The sequence below is a fragment of the Xenopus laevis genome, chromosome 4L (assembly GCF_017654675.1).
Source record: "Xenopus laevis strain J_2021 chromosome 4L, Xenopus_laevis_v10.1, whole genome shotgun sequence".
Classification (NCBI taxonomy): domain Eukaryota; kingdom Metazoa; phylum Chordata; class Amphibia; order Anura; family Pipidae; genus Xenopus; species Xenopus laevis.
Genome location: NC_054377.1, coordinates 125,372,205 through 125,397,102, shown reverse-complemented (window position 1 = coordinate 125,397,102; position 24,898 = coordinate 125,372,205). Strand labels below are relative to the sequence as shown.

Genomic DNA, 24,898 nt, shown 5'->3' with positions numbered 1-24,898 from the left:
TCTATGAAAGATAATGTATGTACCCTTTATTCTTGATGAGTGCAAGTTGCATACATTTCTATCAAGGCCATATTTCCATGCACTATAATGTAATGTGTGTTTTGTGAAAAATGCAGAGTGTTTGAAACCTCTGGGAGTATGGGTTACCTTTCAAAATATACACTGCATGTTCATTCGGTAACATAAGATTCCTATTACAAACAGTGGATATATATGGATACGTACGGCAGATATTCCAGAGGTCATGTAACACAAGCAGGGCTGGGAGAAGCAGCAAGTTTATTCATAGTAAAGCATACAAAACACAGGGCCAAGGTCTGTACATTACATGCCCCCTCGGATCCCACTAGAGAGAGTAAAGAGGAGGCAGGTGGCCTGAATCAGCTGCCCCAGGCAGGTGTGAATAAACAGTTTAGGAAAGAATGCAGGGAGAAGGGCTGAGAATATATAAACCTTCCTGCTTGGGGACATATACAAGGGGATAAATCCCACGTTTACAGAAGGTGTAAAGGAATGATGGAGCAATGCTCTGCAGATGTATCTAGCAACATATCAATGAGGAAAAAAATCATATTTGTCTAACAGTGTGCCTAAGCTTTCTAGCAACTAGAAAATGAAAGAGAGAAAAAGAAATAGTCTGCTGCAGCAGCTGAAGGTTCATGTAGCTATGCAAAGAAAGTGCTCCGACTTGTTTTTAGCAATTAAAGAAGTAAACCCTTGTGTGGCCAGAGGGGTGTGCAACTCATTGCAGACCCATTTGGCAGTGAAAGGGTTGAAGTCATGACTCTGCAAAAAAGGCCCTCGCATTGGAGGGAGAGGGACGATTGAAGGTATTTTGCTCTGCAGTCAGTGGGGCTTTGGGGCTCAGCCACTCCTTTCCCTCAGCTGCTCAGCCTGTGGTGTCTGGAGAAGGACAAGGAAGAGAAGGTGCACCTTCAGCTGGTGTATTGGCAGGTGAGGGTGCAGGTGTGGCCATGCTGGGAGTCTTGTCGCTGTCCTTCGAGGGAGAAGGGGTCCCAGGGTCTGTCTGTTCAGGAGCTCTCAAACGCTTCATCATGGTGGTTACTCTCACCGCTTTCTGCAAAAGAAATGAATGCCAGCACCCAAGTTATAACTTGCCACCTTCACACACAAGTATTGCTGCCTTGGGTAGTTTATTTCTAAACAGTCATCAAAACATTGCTTCTGAATTCCTAAGTGCATTAATGCCTCCAGCCAAGCAGTAGATCCGAGTGTCAATCCCTGCAGAAGTGCCATGTTGCCAAACGTCTTACACTATCACATGACTGACAATGGGAACTTTGGCCTTTTACAGCCATATGGATGCACACCAAGAAACAACAGTGATCAGTGAAAACTGAGATACAGGGATGTCAGTGTCTCTAAAAATGTTCCCATGGAGATCAAGTCCACCTACTGGAAGTGCAAGTTTTTCTTTTTACACCTCGTTGCCTGATTTCATCTTTAAAACTCTCCCTGTTTGTGACAGCAGAAAACAATGGGCCGTCAAGTAACCCAAAGATTGCTGCCAGCTAATCATCGCTGATCAATAACCCTTGGCTACAGCAAACAGTTGCTTTATGGTTATTGGTGCTGCTTCGGTCGTTACATTTCAGAAAGTACCAATATGTTACTGCTGAAGGGGAAGAGACAACAGCATCATTAGGGTTTTCATTAGACGAATATTAGTTTGCTGTTTACTGAAAGAGTTTAAAGGAGAATTATAACGTAATAGAGAATTAGGCTAGAAAGGCTGCACATTCGAGAGAAGGCCTAACTAAATCCAAAATGGCAAACTTTTTTTTTTGGAGAAGTTTGGACTTTTTTAATGTTATTAAGCTACTGAAACTCTCTGGTAAAATAACATTCAGCATATAATACAGCAGTTTAGCTATATTTATTTGTAGGATTTAGTTCTTCATTAAGTGTTTAGAATAAGGACTTTACTCTTTAGAGGTAAAGTGGCAAGGGTACTGGTATTATTGCCATAATGAAGAACTAGACTATATAAACCGCTTGTTGTTGTCTGATCTTGGGTTTAATGATTTAAATTTCCCCAAAAGACTTGGTTCAGTTATGAAAATTAAGCAGATTGGTAGTAACCCATGGCAACCATAGCATCAGATTTTTAAACAACTACAGGTAGAGAAATTTAAGCAAACTTTTTATTGGTTGCCATAGGTAACTGCCTGGTTGGAAAACAGAGAACAAGGAGGTTGTTTATTTGCAGCTGGGAGCCAGGATAAAAATTTGACTTTGCAGAACAGAATAATCCCACATGGTTTTTACCTTCCACTTGGCTTTAGCAAAATTCTTCTCAATCTGAGCACATACACCATCCTTTATGTTTTTATCTGATGCTGCATTTCCTGAAATCCTGAGATACAGAGTCACACACACAAATTAATTCAACAGCAATTGCACAATTTGAACACAATTTGAACACAATTTGAACACAATTTAAACACAATCTGAAAACAATTTGAACACAATTTGAACACAATTCTTCTTCATTGCATGGCACTGGAGCATTATGGTGGGGCGACTAACCAGTTGTCTAATTTCTGCACAGGGATCAATGAGACTCAACTCCAGCTGCCCAATCACATATAGCCCCTCTTGTATTCTGGTATTACTGGGGTAATGGAAGCATGTTAAAACAAAATTGGGCAGGAGGCATTTAAGGGATATGTATACCCACATTCTGGAACCTGTTTGTTGAGTATCAGGGCCAAATATAGCTATTAAGTGCTTTCATCTAATTATATTGATATACTGTTAATCCAATGATAGCTATATGTTTTAAAGAGAATTTAAAGAGGGTCCATAGGAAAGTTCACCATTCATGGCTGATGGCATCTGCAGCTGTTACTCTCTGGTCTTGTTCCACCTCCATCAGACGGGTCACTAGATCTTTTGCTGTAGAAAAAAAGAGAATTATCAATCTTTCCCGGGAGTATATGGATAAATAGAAAGTCAAAAACCAATTAAGTTCTGTGTTGAGTCTCTCAGTGTTTGCATTTAGACCGGCATGGGTCTTGACGCAACTCTCTGCTGCACCCATTACTTTAATACTGTGCCATTAAGTGCATCTTCTGTAGGGTTTGCTACAGACATAGGTACAAGCTGCTGCAAAGTAGCCCTGATGGTGAGTGTTAATCTGTGCTCATGTGCATGCGTATGTATGAATAACTGCTTCATCAGATGCTATGCCATTATCCTTTTAGTAGACTGGTCTGCAGTTTAACTATATATTATCCACAAATGCCAATATTGAAATTCCCTGTAGCGTTATAATGAAACATGATTCCAGTTAAAGAAGAGCAAAGGATTGGTTCCTTGTGAATAGGAGAGAGAATCAGAAGGGATGTAGGTATACGTGTTTAAGACTTGGACTATGGATGCTAACAGATCTGTAGATGCATCCCTTTAACACATATTCTAGCATGGGAACCCATATGGTTTCATTTATATATTACATTGCTTTTGTGGACCCCAGAGATTGGCTGTTATTTGGCCCACCCAAGAAAAAACAGGAGAAAGGGAGAAACAGGAGAAAAAAACCCACATCAGCCATTAATAAGCTTCAGTAAACCACTCAGTGACAGGGCTGAAATACACATAGGGTGCATATGTATATATGGAAGCCATTGAGTTGCTCAGCTAATGACTCTTTCCCACATCTAAAGCACAATAGTACAGCACAACCTCAGGGATCAGAAAAGCTGTATTTCCATATGAGGCTACAAATCTGATTACAGTCAGGAAAACAAGCCTATGCTCCATTTATTCCACTGTATAACATAACGATCATCTTGGAATGTTCTAGCCCCTTGCTTGCCTGCAGGTGATATATCATCCCAGTATGGAGAGTCAAACTCATAATCCCCATGTAGAATTTTCCGGAACAAATTTTTGTCATGGCTCTCGTAGTCCTCTTCTTCCAACTCATCATAGAATGGAGGGTTTCCAGACAGACTGCATCGGGGAGAGAATTCTATTTTAATGTGGATATGTGCTCTGATCCCAAATGGATCTCTGTCACTGGCACACAGCCTCACACAACACACAACTCTCTAGCAAAGTCACACAATCAATATATGTCAGGGGAGACACACAGCGTCCTGTCCTTTCGACACAGCATCACTATTTGTCACCATAAGACACTTAGCTATCTGTCAGTTTGGCACAATCAGTGTAGAATGTCACCGGGAGACACATTAGATCTGTCATTGTGACGCGGCTGTCACCATCTGTCACTGTAACACATAGTTACCCATCATGGAGACATAATCACAGTTACCAGGAATCATCAGTGAGAGACAAGCCCCTGTCATCATGCCATGAGCAACTGTCTGTCACCGGAGGCCACCAATGAACGTCATGCCAAAAATAGAAATGAGGGCATAAGACCAAAAACTGGAACAATCCAATGCAATTTGTGGTCATTATTATAAAAACCATTAAAGGAGCAGTAACACCAAAAACTGAAAGTATATAAAAGTAATTAAAATATAATGCACTGTTGCTCTGCACTGGTAAAACTGGTGTGTTTGTTTCAGAAAGACTACTATAGTTTATCTAGACAAGCTGCTGTGTAGCCATGGGGGCAGCCATTCAAGGTGGAAATAAGAAGAAAAGGCACAGGTTATATAGCAGATAACAGATTGCATTAGACAGGGCATACTATATATGTTATGTGCTATGTACCCTGAGTAGGGATGGGCAGATTTTTTCACCTTGTTTTGCCGCAAAAACGACACCCTTAGACTTGTATGGCGTCGTGTGTCAAAAAAAAAAGACGCCCATCAAAAAAATTTTGCAACAACATTTTTTTGACGCAAATTTTTGGCGAAACTAAATGGGTCAAATACGCCCATCCTTAACCCTGAGCCTTTTTTCCAGCTTGAATGGCTGCCCCCATGGCTATATAAACTATAGTAGTGTTTCTGAAGCAAACTCACAGCTTTTGCCAGAGCATGCTAACAATATATTATATGTAAATGACTTTCAAATGCTTTAATTTGTTGGTGCTACTGTTCCTTTAAATATAGCCAGGGATAGCTTCATAGACAATACTTTCTGGCCCAGATCAGCTATAAGTTTGTCCAATGTTTGTGCCTTTCTTTTGCAAGAAAATAATACTCATCGGGCCGATTCACAAAGGGTTGAATATCGAGGGTTAATTAACCCTCGATATTCGAGTGGGAATTAAAATCCTTGACTTCGAATATCGAAGTCGAAGGATTTTAGCGCAAATAGTGCGATCGAACGATCGAAGGATTATTCCTTCGATCGAACGATAAAATCCTTTGAATCGAGCGATTTGAAGGATTTTAATCCAACGATCGAAGGAATATCCTTCGATCATAAAAACTTAGGAAAGCCTATGAGGACCTTCCCCATAGGCTAACATTGAGTTCGGTAGCTTTTAGATGGCAAACTAGGGGGTCGAAGTTTTTTCTTAAAGAGACAGTACTTCGACTATCGAATGGTCGAATAGTCGAACGATTTTTAGTTTGAATCCCTCGATTCGAAGTCATAGTCGAAGGTCGAAGTAGCCCATTCGCTTGAAGTAGCCCAAAAAACACTTCGAAATTCAAAGTTTTTTTACTTCGAATCCTTCACTCGAAGTTAGTGAATCTGCCCCATCATGTCAACTGGGATGCTATTAAATTATTATTATACCAATTATGACCATTATATCAGGGGGCATCAGTTTTGCTCCCCAAAGCCCCTGCATATTGGCAATGTTAATTAAACCAGTGTTTGGGTTTGGACATATTTATTGAAGTACTGACAATCTGGCTCTTCTCATTCTCAATATAAAGCTCTACTCAGACTTGTTCCCAGGTGACTGGATTAAAGTGGAACACGTGTTGTCTAAATGGAAATGATTCCTAAGGGAAACATTTACTGCATCTGTCAATTATATATCTAAAACATGTATGTGTGTATATATATATATATATATATATATATATATATATATATATATATATATATATATATCTTTACATGTTTAGAATAAGGACATGCACACATATGTCTCTCATTATGAATCATTAACTGCCACTCACAGTATATACATGATGACTCCAATCGCCCAACAGTCCACGGGCCGCCCATACCTCTGCCGTGCAACCACTTCGGGGGCTGGGAAAATGACAAGTCAGGAATATTGTAAACCATTAACATGTTTGCTATTGGACCTGTTATCCAGAATTCACAGGACCTAGGGTTTACTGTATACGGGGTCTTTCTGTAATTTGGATCCCCATGCCTTAAGTCTACTAAAAAATCATTGTCTACTTAAAATCATTATTAACCATTATTAAGTCTACTAAAAATTATGTAATCATTATGTAATTAAACCCAATATGATTTTTTGTCTCCAGTTAGGATTAATTATATTTTGGTTGGGATCAAGTACAAGGTACTGTTTTATTATAACAGAAATCAAGGAAATCATTTTTAAAATTTTGAATTATCATCTTATAAAGGAGTGAAAGGGAGATGGCCTTCCTGTAATTCGGAGCTTTCTGGATATTGGGTTTCTAGATAACGGATCCATACCCAGCATTCACTATCAACTGGGTTCATGGGGATTGCTAATAAACTATTGGCAATAATCGGTCTTACCCAGATATTCTGGTGTCCCGCATGGTTCCTTGATAAGACTGTTGGTCTCCACTTTGGCCAAATGAAAATCACTGATCACTATTTTCGAATTCTTCATGCGGTTAAAATACAAGAGGTTCTCAAGCTGTAAAAGGCAGTGAGAATAAAAGGGATGGGATGGTGTCCAACTTGTGTCCCTTTAGCTTTTGCTGAATTGCAATTCCAGCACTATACAGAGATGCCTTCTGCACAGCATGCTGATCTGTACGTCACTTGCAATTCAGAGTTCAGAGAATTCTGAGGTACAAGGTTCCAATGGCTGTTCTTTACAAGAGCAATCAATCTTATCGTAATTATTTCAATTTTCCTTGTATTTAAGAAAAATCTCCCAAGTTGTACTAAATAAAGGATTTATTTGATACCGTAATAGAGCAAAGGATCCATATTTCATATAATTTTTTTGTGAGCCAGACCAAGCTAGTTATCTGAACTAAATCACGCCCTGACTGCTATAATTTAGGGTCTCCCTTTGCCTTACCCCCACTCCCCCCCCCTTACCTTCAGATTTCTGTGCACAACACACAATGAATGCAGGTAGGCCACAGCCTCCAACACTTGCCGGATGACATTGCTTGTGTCCTTCTCCGAATAATAGCCTTGATCTAGGATCCAGTCAAAAACCTCGCGCCCTGATGCCCTGCAAGGGGTGCAACATTAAAAAGATAAACAAAACTTGATAAAACTTGATAAATACTTTTCAGTACATTCTTTAAACTTGTTTTTTTGGTTTATGTAATTTTAACACAGTAAAGGACAAATGTACCAACTATAAAGGTTCCGTCCTCTATAGAAAATAAATCGGGAATGACTGGATTTCAAGCATCAGGGCTACACATGTAGAATAATGGTTACCAAACCATAGTAAAATGCCCCTGAACCAAAGACTCCTGTGATTTAGGTGCCATAGTTGTTTGATCCCCATTGGTGGAAATATGCTGGCAATGATGTGTGTGCACTGCTTCCATTAGCTGTAGAGAAGTTCATGAGCCATGTGAAATAATCTTACAATGGCTGACGCCAATATCGAATGGGCGTCAATAGTGGTGCCTGATAGGGTGCTTGGCATAGAGGGTCCTTTTGTATTTGTGATGATTAAAAATATCCCAAAGTAGGTTATAGCTTTTTTGCTTAGGTGCAGTAGGGTATACAGACAGGGTAAAATGTGGTCAGATTTAATATTTAAATATTCAGTTACATTTAATTTTATATCCTATCTTGTAGTTGGACAGATAATCCTTACTCCCTTAACCACCTTTTGCTGCCAGTCATGTTTCCTGTGAATGGAAAATAAAGAAGGAATAATGTGTGTGTTTCGTATATTCGGTTTCTTGTTCCCATCTTGTGCTGTGATACAAGAGCATGCAATACAATCCTCACGGAGAGTCATTCGCTGATCTAATGTGGGAGGTTAAAACTTCCATTGGAACAAAACAACATTGTACTGAATTTTAGACCAAAGAAAATGCCATGAGAGAGCCATGTGAATTGTGTATACTATTAGGTACTCCATGGGGGAGGGCTGTAATACTATTTAATTTCAATTCTTTATTACTGCTACATCGGGAATGATTTTTCAGTAGAACATTCTGGCACTGATCACTGTCTGAACTAGAAGTTACTGGGGCCCACACACATCTATAAAGGGCTCTTATCCCCTAAATTTTGGCTAAAAGTAACTTTCTGACACATATACTATACTATCATTAACTAGGATCCCCACTAGGTTCTCTAGACTCCTGGGGCCACAACTGACACCTGGTGGCACATTTACTTAGGGTAGAATATCGAGGGTTAATTAACCCTCGATATTCGACCGTCGAAGTAAAATCCTTCGACTTCGAATATCGAAGTCGAAGGATTTACCGCATTCAGTACGATCGAAGGAAAAATCGATTTTAATCCATCGATCGAACAATTTTCCTTCAATCACAAATTGGCTAGAAAGCCTATGGGGACCTTCCCCATAGGCTAACATTGATGTTCGGTAGGTTTTAAGTGGCGAAGTAGGTGGTCGAATTTTTTTTAAAGAGACAGTACTATCGAATGGTCGAATAGTCGAACGATTTTTAGTTCGAATCGTTCGATTCAAAGTCATAGTCGAGGATCGAAGTAGCCAATTCGATGGACGAAGTAGCCAAAAAAATACTTCGAAATTCAAAGTATTTTTCATTCTAATCCGTCACTCGAGCTAAGTAAATGTGCCCCCTGGTCTGCCTTTTTTTGTCTTTAACTCCCTGGGGCAGATAGATGACACTGGTAAAACCACCTTACACTTCAGTGCTTTATGTAAAAGGTCGTTATGAAAGGAAAACATGCCTTTCACCGAAGCATTTATACACAAGGAGGTCACCTGATTGATTAACTGTCTATTTATCCTCTTAAGGTATGTGTAAATGCCACCTAGTGGTTGAAATCTGTATCTGTATATGGTTTCTTCTTTGTAATAATGCATTGCTGGGAAGTTATCCAATCTCATGGACACAGTCTCATTGGTCAGATGGCACCCGTGTGATTTTGGACATTCTCAGATACAATTGAATGGTGCAATGTCATTGGTCAGATGGCAGTCATTTAATTTTAATTTAAACAAATGGCAGAATGAAGCTCTCATCACCTTTGAAAAGCCCTAAGTACAGACTTTGTCCTTTGCCACAATGGTTCTACAATACTATGGAACCACTAGGTTCATTTGGATGTACCCTATGAAATGCTGAAATCTGTTTTTTTTTAACGAAAAGTACCTTTTATCATGGCTCATGGGTGAGACCCTGAGAAATTTTCTTGCATTTGGGCATTCCATGTCAGGTTTACCCGCAGGTCAAACAGGTTTGGGCTGACATTCGCATAGTATTTCTGGGTATCCAGCTTCCACCTCCAGCAGGTTGTATTTATAGGTTATGCCTGACCCACAGGAGCTTTGTCGGTTGGGTGCAGGTTGGGAGCAGGTGGGCTAAGGTCAAATGCAGGTCCGCTTTTCGTTAACCAGCACATCACTAATACATATATATATGATTCACTGGAAAGTGCCGGAGTTGTTGTCATGTATCAGATCCTCTCTTTTGTTAAAGCAAAGTGATGGGTCAGTACAGGGGCAATGACAGCCTAAATTTCCATTTTCTTCTTTTCCTGCATCATTTTTCCTCATTTCAAAGAGGCTTTTGGGATCCTGCTGTGCTATAATGCTTGCCTTTCAAGTGACATGCTACTTTTATCTTGTCTTCCTATTACTCATTGAAAATGACATTGCAGCTCAAATCTGATGATGCAATACCTTAAATGATGCTGTTTCTTTATAATCCCTTTATTAATACACATTGATTCATGTGAGTCATTGCCCTGTTGCTGGAGAGTTACCAGATGTACCACCGCCACTGCTATCAAAGTGGCCATTATCTTTAAGTTCCTAAATAAAAGAAATAGGAAGATAATGAAATCCAAAGCAGATGGCTTGAGAAATAGAGGCTAGAGGGATAGAGTTCACTGACTTGGTTCGGAAAGAAGGTTGGCAGACAAACAAAACAGTGCACTTTACCCACCCATCTCTTTCTATGAAACTGAAATAAATGCAGTTTTAAATGAGAGTTGCTGAAAGGGACATAACCATCGCCCCATCCTATACTCACTTACATGCCTAAATGTAAAATTGTTCCTGAGATAGTAAATGACTAAATGAGCATCTGGAGTTGCTTCCCACATCAATACTTTAATCTTTTGCTTTTCTGTCCAGAAGAGAATAGCTGGGGGAGCTCTTGTTACGATTTCATTAGCTAATATCATCAAAACAAAATGAAATAAATAATGTACATTGCAAGAGTGCTCATCAGAGCACTTTGAGCTATTTTACATTAAAGGAGAAGGAAAGTAGAAATCACATGGAGTTGCCAAATGTTAGGCAGAAGAGAGTCGCTCCATGGTGCACATTAAGAAGAATCCCGGGCCAGGTAAGTAATTATAGTCACTGGGGTGCCTAATATTTGGCACCCCCAGTGGTTTAGATGTTCCTGTTCCTGGTCCTTTAAGTTCGGTAGGGAGTTTATGTCCCTTTTTGCCAGTTGAGTGTTCCCAGGGAATAAAATGTGCTAAATGTTCAAGCAGGGAGTGCAGGGCCTTGTTATAACTGCTGCAGAGAGCATACTCACAATGAATATTTACATATTGTGCCCATAGTCACTAGCATCTGCATTCACTACAACTACATGCTTGCCCCAGAGAAATAATGAGATTGGCAAATATGGGGCAAGACTTGAACCCTCTGACAACTGGTCTGGGTTAGTCACAGATATTCCCATATGTCTGTCAGGCTAATGAATTGCACACAGGCAGTTTATCCACCAGCAAGGAATTAATGACCTATTAAATATTTTTATACATATATTGGCCTTTTAGACCTTTAACCTTGAGCCACCATTTTGTCTTGTTCTGTGTGTCACTCATTGATCACCTGACAGGAAACACTCCAGGTAGCAACTGTTGTGTGGGAGTAAAAGACACAGCTCTGTCCATTCATTGGCTGATGCAACCTAGCATGTAAGTGTGCCTCTGGTTTGTATGTGAGCACAGTGCCTCATAAAAGCCAGAGGGACGGACTTTAGGACTTATAATAGCAACATCTTATTTAGCGGGTGAGGCCATAAAATGGGGGTTGTCTGATTTTTTTTTTTGCCATGGCACAACTTTTTTCAAATGTTGAGAGGTATGGCTATTGTGGCAGTACTAGAACAGCTCCTGGTATAGGGTTACCATTTTTGGGCCATCTAACTCCAGACAGGGGCGGGTTAGTGACACGGCAGGGGCAGAGTTGTGACATCAGGGGGAGGTATTATAACATGCCGACCGGTGATTGGCCTATTGCGGCATCAGTCATAGGGAATCCTGCCCAGTTTTCTTAATTTGGAAAACTGGGTAGGCAGCTCTGACTCGGACAGCCCTTCAGAAAACCAGGCTGTCTGGAGTCAAAACCAGAGAGGTGGAAATCCTAACTGGTATTAAGCTGGCCATAGACACAAAGATCTCATTATACTAATTGAGGATTCGTACGATTTTCGGAACGTGTGTGGAGAGTCCCGACATTTTTCGTCCGGTGGAGATCGGTCGTTTGGTTGATCGGACAGGTTAGAAAATATCTGTCGGTTGCCGATAATATCTCTGCGTGTATTGCCGATCGTACGATTTTCAGTGGGAGACTGTCACTAGATTTGTCGGACATAACTTTCGTACGATTGCTGTCAGGGGCAGAACATCGGCTGATCTGTTCTTTTACTACTTTATTTGATCGGAATGGTTAGTGGCAGGTCGGGAGATGGGAATGTCCGATCGTACGTTGATTTGTACGATCAGATCTTTAGCTTCAGCTTTAGGCCTGGTTTAGAATGAATGCTCTGGGCAAGTATGTTTGCCCAGTCATTACTGTAGAGCAGTCTCCCTTAAGCTGAATTTAGCATGTGGGCACAAAATAGAAACATGGGCAGGATGGGAAACAGGCGTCTCTTCAGGAAGCAGTTTACCCCGGCTCTCCCCTCCCTCCCTCCCTCCCTCCCTCCCGCTAACAACTACGGGCAGCGCCACCAAAGAAAATTCTTTTGAAGGGGCCCAGTGCCTACTGCAGGAAGCAGTATCCTCTGCTCTGCCGTCCTCCAACAACTCCGGGCTGCCCCAACCCGGCGAAAAATCTTTTACGGGGCCCAGCTCAATTGCATGCGTGCCTTCCATCAAAGGTGGAAGCTGAACCCAAGGCAGCTATAGAGGAAGCTGACCCCAAGGTCCGGGCGCCCAATTCCCCCGCCCCCTCAACCAGTGGGGGTCTGTTTCCTCTATAGTTAAGCCACTGCTCTTATTGTACTACAGCAGTTCAAGAGTTAACTAGCAAGCAAACAACAATGGAATTTGGTATCATTACACATTCTAAAGTGAATATACAGTACTCATGATACACCCAGTCAGAGTAAATACTTGACATTAGTGCTAATGTACCAACTGTTAGTAAATAAGGTTCTATAACTCCGCCCCCCCACACCCCCGCTATTTCACTCTGCATTTTGGGAATGTATAGCAGATGTTTTTCTTTAATAAAGGGAAAGAACTATAGTTTTCTTCTGTCTGTATGGGAAGGGGACATCAAATCTTTGTTGCTTTGCCATTTAAAAAAACTTACAATTTACAGTGTCATTTTAAAGTATCCATTGATTTTTTTTTCTTTTTTCCCAAATCTCTATAAAACTACACAAACACTCACAAACGTAATTCTGCCATGCAACTCCCTTGGTTTACCACTCGGTGTCAGTACATGCTCAGTGAATCACTCACATTGTAACTCTAGCTGAGCTGCGCTTATCCTAAGAACAAACCAAATGAATAACGAGTCTTTGGTGGAGCAGAACTGCTGCACCCACAAACTCCAAATACTAAAACATATACATATATATATATATATATATATATATATATATATATATATATATATATATACATATATATATATATACATGTATATATATATATATATATTTGAATTGCGAGATGATACTCAAGGGTCTGAAAAGCAACTGGGTGTTCTACCACCGATAGCCGCTTATCTTAGCAATTACAGGGTCCTAAGCAGGTGTCTATGGAATATTGTGTGTAATCTGGCTTTGATGGAAACCCCTACCCCTAATATAATGTCTATTTCACTGTGGAGAAGCCAAGACCTATATTCAGAAATATAATAGACTACTAAAACCCCTGATGCCTAGACACAAAGAAAACTGGGGAATAGCCAGCCCCCCTCTGTAGTTTGTGGTGTCCGTAACTATTTCTGGGAAATAACTTTGGGACACAAATGAAATACAGGTACTGTATGGGACCTGTTATCCAGAATGCTCAGGACCTGGGGTTTTCCAAATAACAAATATTTCCGTAATTTGGATCTTCATACCTTAAGTCTACTAGAAAAACATGTAAACATTTGGAGAAAGTGGGTTTCTGTTGGTCGCCCTGGGCACATATGCACTTTAGGGTGCTGCAGTGGGACCCTGAATGATCAAACTACTGATAGCCTGTCAATATAAGTATAGGACCTGTTATATAGAATGCTTGAAACCTGGGACTTTCCAGATAATGGATATTCTATAACTTGGATCTTCATACCTTAATTCTATTAGAAACACATGTAAACATCAAATAAACCCAATAGGCTGGTTTTGCTTCCAATAAGGATTAATCATCTTAGTTTGGATCAAGTACAAGGTACTGTTTTATTATTACAGAGAAAAAGGGAAATCGCTTTTAAAAATTTGGATTATTTGCTTAAAATGGAGTCTATAGGAGACAGCCTTCCAGGAATTTGTAGCTTTCTGGATAATAGCTTTCCGGATAAAGGATCCCATACCTGTACTCAAACATATAAAACCATGTGTCATATATATCTATGTGATCAGGATGTAAGACGCTCTGTAAAACTGCATTTGGTTCAGATGATAAATAAACATTGCCATCTATTAACTCTAAAGTGATGCATAAAATCTTTTTAAAACTACTATGTAAATCCTTTGTTGCCGTGGCTGCAGAACTATGAGATGATATAAACCCCGGCTCCTTGTACTCTGGCAGCAGCTCCAGCTTTCTAACAACATCGGTGAGCTCATTCTGTTCATGGCCCGCAGCACCATGCGATTGCTTGTCAGCTGCAGCCCATGGAATGAACATCATGGGCTTGATTAGTATGTGCATCAGCCGCAGGACAGCCCATCCATAACTCTCATTATCTGTCTAACGGCTCCTAATAAAGGACAGAACAAATGCAATTTGGAATTAAAGGGATACAGTTGGGCCCCTGAAACAAGCACATACTGAAACATGGGTCTGCATCTGATGAAGCCTCAGTGTTTCCTGCTACTCTATGGTTGCTGGTTTAAAGCACAACCATAACTGCCAAGTCCTATGTTCCCTGTTCCTGAAACATTGAGGTCCTTTGGCCCCAGATGGAAGGGACCAGTGTTTCCAAAGGCACATGGAGCAGCAGCTTCATCCAGGCTCGGAGCCCAGCACATACGGCATTTGTTGGCCAACTCATCACCCGATACCCAGGTGTTGGCATTGCTTTGTTGGCCCATAAAATGCCTCATAACATCTGTGGGTTTCCTTGCATCTTTATTCCAAAGGGATTAGGATAAAAGCTTTGTTGAATAGGCAAAAAGCCAGCACTAATAATGGGACAAGTAGCAAACATCACAGGGAATAAGAGTGGTTAAATCAAGTAATCTCCTGCCCTTTAAGGTACCCTTTAATGTAGAACTTCTTATTCTAAGGGCCAAGAGGGTCACCCTTTTGATGCAATGAAATGCCATCCACCAACAGACAATGCTAATCTGAAGATGACACAGAATCAAAAACAAGTTTCTCCCACATCTTTATACACCTCAAAACATGGAAGGGAAAATCCTTTAAATGTTACTGTTTGCATTAAGTTTACACTGCAAATAATTCACTGCACAATATAAAATGTCATTACTGAACCAGCAAGTGGTTTTAGTTGTAATATTGGTGTGTAGGTGCATCTCAGGTCATTTTGCCTGGTCATGTGCTTTCGGAAATAGCCAGCACTTTAGGATGGAACTGCTTTCTGGCAGGCTGTTGTTTCTCCTACTCAATGTAACTGAATGTGTCGCAGTGGGACCTGGATTTTACTATTGAGTGTTGTTCTTAGATCTACCAGGGAGCTGTTATCTTGTGTCAGGGAGTTGCTATCAGATTACCTTCCCATTGTTCATTGTTCTGTTAGGATGCTGGTGGGGGGAGGGGTGATATCACTGCAACTTGCAGTGCAGCAGTAAAGAGTGACTGAAGTTTATCAGAGTACAAGTCACATGACTGGTGGCAGCTGGGAAACTGACAAGATCTCTAGCCCCATGTCAGATTTCAAAATTAAACATTTAAAAAATATGTTTGCTCTTTTGAGAAATGGATTTCAGTGCAGAATTATGCTGGAGCAGCACTATTAACTGATTAAAAATGTTCCCATGACAGTATCCCTTTAAAAAAAACTCTATGTCGGTGGCCTTATGGGTTGTTCTGAGAAAAGGAACAAGACAAGCAGCCTTTTATAACTGTAATCACCCTAAAAATATCTTATGTGGTATAATAGGCAAAAAAATCTTATGGGGTATAATAGGCAAGCCTTTTGGTCAGAGCACTTACTACCCCCAATGAAAGGATGAGCTTTATATTTTATTGCTTTCTTGTGAAGGGCCTGAACTCTAGCAGATGTGCAGCGACTGGCACAAATGTTTGTCAGTTCTAATCTGCAATACAATCGTTCATCTGCTGGAATATTTGCACAGAATTGTCTTCCCACATCAGTCACAATTTAAAACAAAAGAAACATAAATATACAGTGTTGTGGGTAAAATGGTACAAAGAAAGAACACAATATAGTATATATATATATATATATATATATATATATATATATATATATATATATATATATATATATATATATATATATATATATATATATATATACTGTATAATAAGGGTACATGAATGCAGAGGCATCTGACCAAGAAGCCTACCGGATTGGCTGCAGGTTCCGAGGCTGATACAGTATACTGAACCTAACATATATGCACTGGTGCAATCAACTACAACAAACATTTAGGGGCAGATTTACTAAGCTCGAGTGAATAGTTCGAATCAAAGTAATTTTTTGGGTGCTTCGACCATCGAATTGGTTAAATTCGATCGATTTCGATCGAATCGAATGATTCGAACGATTCAAAGTAAAAATCGTTCGACCATTCGATAATCGAAGTACTGTCTCTTTAAAAAAAACTTTGACTTCATACTTCGCCAAATTAAAGCTACCGAAGTCCAATGTTAGCTATGGGGACCTTCCCCAGCACTTTTCTAAGCTTTTTTTGGTCGAATAAAAATCCTTCGATAGATCGCTTAAAATGGTTCGAATCGTTCGATTCTAACGATTTCATCGTTCAATCGTGCTTTTGCGCTAAATCCTTCAAATTCGATATATGAATTCAAAGGATTTTACTTCGAGGGTCAAATTCGAGGGTTGAATTCGAGGGTTTTTTAACCCACGAAATTCGACCCTTAGTAAATCTGCCCCTTAATGTGCATTCTAATGTGCAGAAGACTATTCAATACTAATTGCTGATTGGCTGCTGTGGGAAACTGCACTGGTGCAATTAAACACCCGTGTTAGTAAAATAGCCCCTGCACATTAGAAAATATTAAGGATGGCATTCAACAGTACTGCCTACAGTAATTCTTTTCCAGGGGTATGACTGATATTGGGTGGTGACCCCATACGTGATCTACTGTGGGGTTACCCACCAATAGAAGTTTTATATTTTGATTTTTTAGCTGTGCATGTGGTCTTGTGTGAAGACCCCACACTTACCTAAACAGATGAATGTTGATTTTGGGTTAGTCCCAACATTATATTTATGTGGCTGTTAAATCTGTTATCTCCTTTCTGTTTTAGTGTCTTCTTTTTCCCAAACTTATGTCCCCTCTTCTGCTTTTTTCATTTTCATTTTGTCACCCCATTATTAGTCTCCTTACGTTATGTTTCAACTTCTCCTAAATTCTGTTCTTCCCCTTTTCATTTTCATTATATGTTCTCATTCTTCCCATCTACTTACCAAGCCTATCTATCTCACCCTGTACCCACAATCCTCTCTTCTTCTTCACATTTCTTCCCTTTTAATATTGAAGGGCAGGGGCACATGGGCAGAATCGGGGAGATTTAGTCGCCTTCCCCCTGCCTTCCGCCTGCTATAATGAGAAAACGCCAGCGCAATGGCACTCAAAGCGCTTCACAGTGCCAATTTCCCCATTATATTAATCAATGCATGAAGTGCTCAGGTTTAGATACTATCAAAAAACATTTTCCCTTGTGACACCTTCCTTGCAATGCAGCTCAGCACAAATTCAATTGTTTCCTTCTTAAATATCTATGCAATCTGAATAATACTGTTCTTAGAATGCTATACACAGTCTTAAACACCCAACATAGGATCATTCTCCATGGAGAATCCTGGGGCCATCTGAGAAAACGGTGGCAGGTAATGACGACACTTGGACCCAAAAGTTGCTGTTTGTCTCCTGCTAAGTAACTGACAATAATACACTGCATGGCCACAAGTATACAAATCTTTAGTCAAAGTGGCACGTGGGTTTTTTATGGAGAACTAATATCACCATGGCCAATTTTTGGTTGGAGTGGTATAGTGGTCACCACCATTGCACTCTGGTGCAGTGGAAATAGGTCCTCTGGGTTAACGTCCATCAGACATTGTGAGGGAAAAGTCAGGAGAACATTAGCTGCATGATTGGTCTGGACAGTTCCCCATCTTTTGGACTGGGTCCCCTGGTTCCTCTGAAAGCAAACTTTAAGGCTACCGTTTACAATGGCATTCTTGGATACACAATGCTTCATCCTTTGTGGAAACAGTTTGGAGAAGATTCAGCAGCATTATAAGCCCGTTGAAAAAGTAAGGTTCATGCAGGATAGGTTTGCTGAGATGGGAGTGGCAGAACTTATTTGCCCTGCACAGAGCCCTGAACCCAACGGAACACCTGTGGGATTAATTGGAAACCGACTGACAAATATGCCCGAACCTCAAAATCAGCTCAACCTCACTCTCGTGGCTGAATGGAAGCAAATCTCACCAACATCTAGTGCAAAGGTTTCCGATAAGACAAGAGGCTGTTTTAACAACAAAAGGATGACAAACTTGGTTTGAGAAAATAAGATGTTGGACAGGCAGGTTCACATATCTTTGAACACTTTAAATGCAGATCTGCTTCAGTATGTGAAATAACTGAGGCTAACTGATTAGGTTGTTATCTTATAAAATCAAATTTAGATATTTAAAAAAAAAAGAAAAGAAAATTGCAGTATTCAGATGTGCAGTTTATGGGTATGCGTTCATGTCTTGATAAAAGCAAAGATAATGAGTACAACCTATTCCATTTGGTGCAATTCGGGAAGCAATATAATGTGGCTTTTCGTTTCCTGCCATTTTCCTTTACAGCCTCGTTATAAAGTGAGGAGTGTTCCTGCCATTAGCCTCCTGAAAATCTAAATATTTATGACTCATGCAAATATATGCCTGGCTAATAAAAACTGCACACTAAATCTTAAAATTATCATTGACATCTCGCAGTTACTTACAGTTCCATAAAGATGAAGTACTCCTTCCGTGTTTCAAACACATCCACCAGTTGTAGGATGTTATGATGCTTAACCCTGTGGAAAAAGGCAGGTTATTAATAGGGTCCAATGCATGATTAGAATTGAGCATTCTCTATGCAGTGGTTTAAATAAAATGCAATTTATACTAAATTTCTTAATTTTTTAATTGTCATTACATAAAAATTTGGGCCACTTCTTTTGGGATAGACTAACTCAAAAAGCACCAAAATCCCTTCAATATTGTTAGTCTATATGCATGTAGTTATCCTTTCTCTGCATTGCTATGTTGCATACTGTATATAAATATATATTCTGTATAAATATATAAATATATTTGTTCTTGGAAGAGGGTACTTACATTTTCAGGATGTTGATCTCATTCTTAGCTGCTTTCCTTACTTTACGCCCATCTCGCTTTAGAAACCGCTTACAGGTATAAAGCTTCCCCGAAGATTTCTCTTTGGCTCGAAAGACCTCACAGAATTCCTCCCTGGAGGGGAAAAATATATTAAGGTTGTAATGAAACAAGTTTATATTGCCTCTGCTCTGAAATATTAGCTGTGGTTGCAATATTTCTACATATGGGGAAAGAAATATATGCCACCAGGAGTTGTAGTATGTCTTGTATTATCACTAGGACTTGCAGAGTTACAGTATGGCTGGACCTACCATGATCACCTGCATTATCAGACATTATCAGCATGACCTGCAGTGTTAGAGTACGACTGGTAGGGGTATCATGGACTACAGACAGTTGCAGAATGTGACATTCTATCACCATGACCTGCAGTGTTTGAGTATGAGTGTCATTGCAAATAGTGGCAGAGTATGATTTACTACCACCAAGAACTATAGTTTTAACAAATGACTGGCACTATTACAGGACCTGGACCTTTATTAAATGACTGGCACTACCACCAGTGACTGCTGCCCTAGTGGGAATATAATAATATTGGCAATGTTGCACAATGTCTGTTCCTATAAGAGGGGCAGTGCTGTTTTGCTTTCCTGAAGCATGTAATATCACAGTGTCACCCCTACTACTGCTTCCCATACTCACGTTTTAATAAGCTGCCCGAGGTCATATCTGTCGCTCACTTCTGTGGGATGATTGTAATCCTTCTTGTCACCTAAAGTCACACATCCAAACGGCATTGCCTGCCTGCAAGAGAAGAGAAAGTGGTGCCTGATGTGTTTGAGACTGATAACCCTGCCAACGGGCTCTGAAAAAGGAATTCCAGCAGGGCAATAATCGCTACATATCAACTTAAGAAGGATATTGTGAATATTGGGTCTATGCATCTGAATCATTAGGAGGAGTGTTGAAAAAAGATGTTATAACTGGATTGGGAGGTTGCAGTTCTGCAATTATAGCAGTTGGTGGTTGGTACGCCAAAAGCTCTCCACATTATATATATAATCTGGATGCTTTAGAGCAGTGATCCCCAACCAGTAGCTTGTGAGAAACATGTTGCTCTCCAACCCCTTGAAGGTTGCTCCAAGTGGCCTCAAATCAGGTGAATTCCTGACTTGGCAAGTTTTGGTTGTATAAAAAACAGGTGTACTGCCAAACAGAGTCTCCTGTAGGCTGCCAGTCCAGATAGGGTCTACCAAATGGCCAATCACAGACCTTATTTGTCACCCACAGACTTTTTTGTGCTTGCGTTGCTCCCCAACTCTTTGTACATCTGAATGATGTTCAGATGTTCAGAAGAGGAGTGGTCTACCACTGACATCACCAATAGGGATGGCACATTGGAAGATGGCATCAAAGGTAACCCTCAGGAACTCAAGGCTGCAGGTCTGGCAATACCAAAAGCTGGACCTGTCAACTGTTTGAACCCATGCCAGAAACCCCACTTTGTAACCTGACTATTTGTAGCCACCTTGATTGCTCTCTGATTGGTGCTTTTAACTGCAGATTTGTCAACCTTTTTGGATTTTTCAGGGGTCATCTGGAGTTATACCTCTGGTAGGGACAAAGCAAGAGGTGTGATTTGGCATGAATTGTGGTATGGCTGGGCATAACTGTACAGAAGTTGAGAAGACAAAAGTGGTGAATGATAGTAAGTTATCTGATAAATCAAACTTCATACATAACATTAAAAACATAAACACCTAATACATTTTGTGTGCTCTTCAGTTCCTGGTATATTCTCCCATTTTGCTATAGAAATGAGTTGTGCTGCACAGAGGTCATTACCAAATTTACTGGTTGTCTGATTTAACTTTATCACAAGATTATGGAACCTGGTAAAGTGGGGTCTGGGACCTGGGGGACTTCACATTTAAGACTGGAAAGGGACCCATCCAGGATGAGTTGTAATGCTGCATGTGCCAAGGCGCTTAGATAATATGTATTAATAATTGTTGCTGTTCAATTTCTCTTTATCATTTCATATTAGTAACCTCAACCAATATCAATACTCCTTTGCTTCACAATTTGCCTTAAATAAACTCTTCCTCAAACACACAGAGCCTCATTATAAATATACACCCAACATATGTCATTTTTATTCAAATTAATAAAAAATTCATTAAATATGTAAATCTGTTATGGTCAATCTTTTTCTGTATCCTGTATATTCTTCTACTAGCCATGCTGCAACTTTATACAATTCATTAAACTACCTGTTGGGAAGCTCCTACCCTTATGTGTAATGTCCTACAAGACAACATGTTGGGAAATTATAGAGTCAGTTTCCAGTTTCCAGCACCTATGGCTTTACAAGCAATAGACATTTTTATAACTGGTCTTCCCAGCTCTCCATCAGAATCTGACGTTATCCAGTGAACTAGTTAAATTGTTCTGAAGAGAAGAAAGTACATGAGAGAAGCCAAGAGGAAAGACAAAGAGATAAAGAGGGGCAGGTAAGAACAAAGGTGAATGATGCAGAAGGGAAATAGGTCACAGTGGGAAAGACAAAGGAGCCTGCAGAAGGAGGGAAGGACATGGGAAATGGAAAGGTAGAAAGAAAGAGTGAGGCAAGAATCACTGCATGTATGTCTGCCGCAACACTGAGATTTTTTCCTATGCACACATTCCCCCAGGAGCCTAGTGCTTTTCCACTGCAGAGCAATGCTTAGTGACAGCCTGCACTCACTGACCTGGAAAGGGAGCACTTCGGGGAGGAGAACCTCACCACCACTACAAATACTCCCCATGTTAACCTTACCACTGCTGAAGGGCCATTCATGCTCTGCAAAGAGGTGTGACATATTGATACCATCATGCAGCATGATTTAATAACAAGAAGAGCCATGTAATGCCTTGGACAGTGATTAAAACCAAAGTGCCGGAGCAGACTTAACAAGCAGAATTATATAAATGCTTAATGACAAAGTAGCTGGAGGATGGGCTAATAAGATGCACACTGAAAATCCTCAGTGATATAAAAGCCTTGGCAGTGAATGATTCAGTACACTCAGTGATATAGCATTAAAGGGAAAGAGTCGGTGAGGAGGGGAAAAAAAAGTCAGCTCTGAGGCACCAGTGCACTTTACCATGAATGGGTAAAAAACCAACTATGTCTTGAGCTCTTGAGTATTCCCATAGCCTGCCCTAGGCTTGAAAGCCAGATAGGATAAGGTTCAACCTGACCTAGTTAGGGAACTAACATAAAATGAAATATTTTGCACACTCCTTGTTCGCACCACATTGCAGTGCTGTGGGTGAAGCTTTGCCTTGAATAATATTGGGATATGTGGCCCCTTGTTAATGTAGATAGATAACAGGGACATGCCTCAGCTACTGATGCCTTCTCAGAGGCTTCTTACCAATGTTCTAAACATCACAAGCCCCCCTATTTACCTCCTCACTGCCTACTGTGTACATCTGCTCTACTATAATGTATCTAGCGCAGCGTTAATTACATTAATATGCATGGAAATTGGCACTAGTTGCACTTTACACAGCTTCCCTTTTTGTTCGTAGAAAATTGTGCTGATTCTGGACATCTCCAACAAGGCATAAATAATTTAGAGAAATTTCAAAGAAGGGTCACTAAAACTCTGCACTGCTTATACACAAAATCTCTTTAAAGGTCTCACCGGAGACGAGGGAAAGGAGAGAGGCGCATTTAAATGAAATAGTAACTACATAGAGTTCTAGAGAGAAAGAGAAGGAAATACATTGTTACTAAAGGACTGATTGATACCCGTACACGATGCAGTTATCTCTACAACTGACAGTCAGGAAGACCTGGCATGAAGACAGGATAAATGTAAAGAGGAGAATAGCTCATTTACAAGTCAACAGCAACGTTCTGCCTCTGAGAAAGGTGCGAACAAAGTTACATTTTACATAAACACTAGACCAGAGTGTGTGTGAATATAACACCCCCATTTTATATATTTAGATTGTATTTATATGTACTACCTCAGCGGTACCTAGACATATTGGCCTCCTCTTTCCATTTTGGCTACCGTCTTTCTGCTCACTTTTAGATTCTGATATATAGCGGTTATTCTCAGAATTGAGTAAAACGATTCAGGAAATTTCAGATTAAAAAAAAAAAAGTCAAAGACTGTTTACTTATTTGTCGAAATGGGGTAAAACTTTATCCTCAGTCCTATTTCTTCGGATCCCCACTTGGAGTAAAGGCTGAAGATTAAAGGGTAAGGTAATGTATCCCTGACCAAAGCATATTTTATTTGGGACCTAATTCTAAGAATTGTGTACTGTACTAAGTTAAAGGGGTGGCTCATCTTTAAGTTTACTTTTAGTCTGTTATAGAATGGCTAATTCTAAACAACTTTCCAACTAGCCTTAGTATTATTTGTCTTCTTCTGACTTTCCAGCTTTCAAATGGGGGTCACCGATCCCATCTAAAAACAAATTATCTGTAAAGCTACAAATGTAGAGTTATTGCTACTTTTTTTTATTAATCATCTTTATATTCAGTCCATCTCCTGTTCATATTCCATTCTCCTGTTTAAATCAGTGCATGGCTGCTAGTGTCATTTGGTCCCTAGCAACCAGATTGCTGAAATTGCAAACAGGAGAGCTGCTGAAATAAAAAGCTAAATAACTCAAAAACCACAAATAATAAAAAATTAAAACCAATTGCAACTTGTCTCAAAATATCCCTCTCTGCATCATCCTAAAATTAAACTTAAAGGTGAACAACCCTTCAATCTCATGTCTCTTTTGCATTCAAGGCACTGTTGCTTGGTTTATTGAAATAATATTATTAAATTGAATTGAAATTCACGTATTTACATTTCTCATTTGAGTGAATGGGAAGTGCTGCTGTCAGGGAGGTTTGATGTCCCTGAGAGGATAGCTGGGCTTAAATTTGCCATGTTTGCCATTTCCCATGGGCTGGTAAATTGCCAGATATAGAAGGAATGAGTAGTGATTACTAAGGGGCAGATTTATCAAGGGTTGAATTTCAAGTTATTTAAAACTCCCATGAACTCAAAATTCGACCAACTGCAATTTATCAAAAACTTGAAATTTTTAAAACTCGGGTAAATGAAATCGACCGCATCAAATTCGATTAGAGTTTTTTCTCCGAAATAAACTCGAATGTCAGGAAGCCACCAACTCTAAATTAAACAGCGATTCGGCAGTTTAAAGGGGGCAAATAGTCGAATTTAGATTCTTAAAGGGTCAGTACATGATCAATTTTGAAAACCAAATTACATTTTCTTTTTTAAAAAAAAACTCAATTGGAATTGTAACTGAAAAAAACTCAAAAATTAGAATTTCAAAATTTGAAATTCAAATTCGAAATTCGAATTTTCATTTTGACCCTTGATAAATTTGCCCCTAAATGTGATGAACAGTATCTGAAGTAGAACAATAAACAGCCACAGGTAAAGGACCCCTGCTCTTAAGGACTTGGCATTCATCTTTTGCTTCATGCCAAATTTTCTAAACTCTTTCCATTAAAGGAACAGTAACGTCAAAAAATAAAAGTGTTTTAAAGTAATGAAAATATAATGCAGTGTTACCCTGCACTGGTAAAACTGCTGTGTTTAAGAAACACTACTATAGTTTATATAAATAAGCTGCTG

At 39.8% G+C, this 24,898-nt stretch overlaps 1 protein-coding gene across 1 annotated transcript in view; it reads right to left on the bottom strand.

The window, feature by feature from the left end:
* Positions 1-262: 262 nt before the first annotated feature.
* The window catches only part of camkv.L (CaM kinase-like vesicle-associated L homeolog), a 53,538-nt gene continuing 28,902 nt past the window's right edge, over positions 263-24,898 (bottom strand). The window contains 10 exon segments of the mRNA NM_001092783.1: positions 263-1,078; positions 2,290-2,377; positions 2,841-2,919; positions 3,842-3,978; positions 6,081-6,156; positions 6,643-6,766; positions 7,180-7,318; positions 18,857-18,931; positions 19,236-19,367; positions 19,938-20,039. Coding sequence (NP_001086252.1) covers positions 890-1,078; positions 2,290-2,377; positions 2,841-2,919; positions 3,842-3,978; positions 6,081-6,156; positions 6,643-6,766; positions 7,180-7,318; positions 18,857-18,931; positions 19,236-19,367; positions 19,938-20,032 — 1,134 coding nt within the window. The 5' untranslated portion in view covers positions 20,033-20,039 and the 3' untranslated portion in view covers positions 263-889.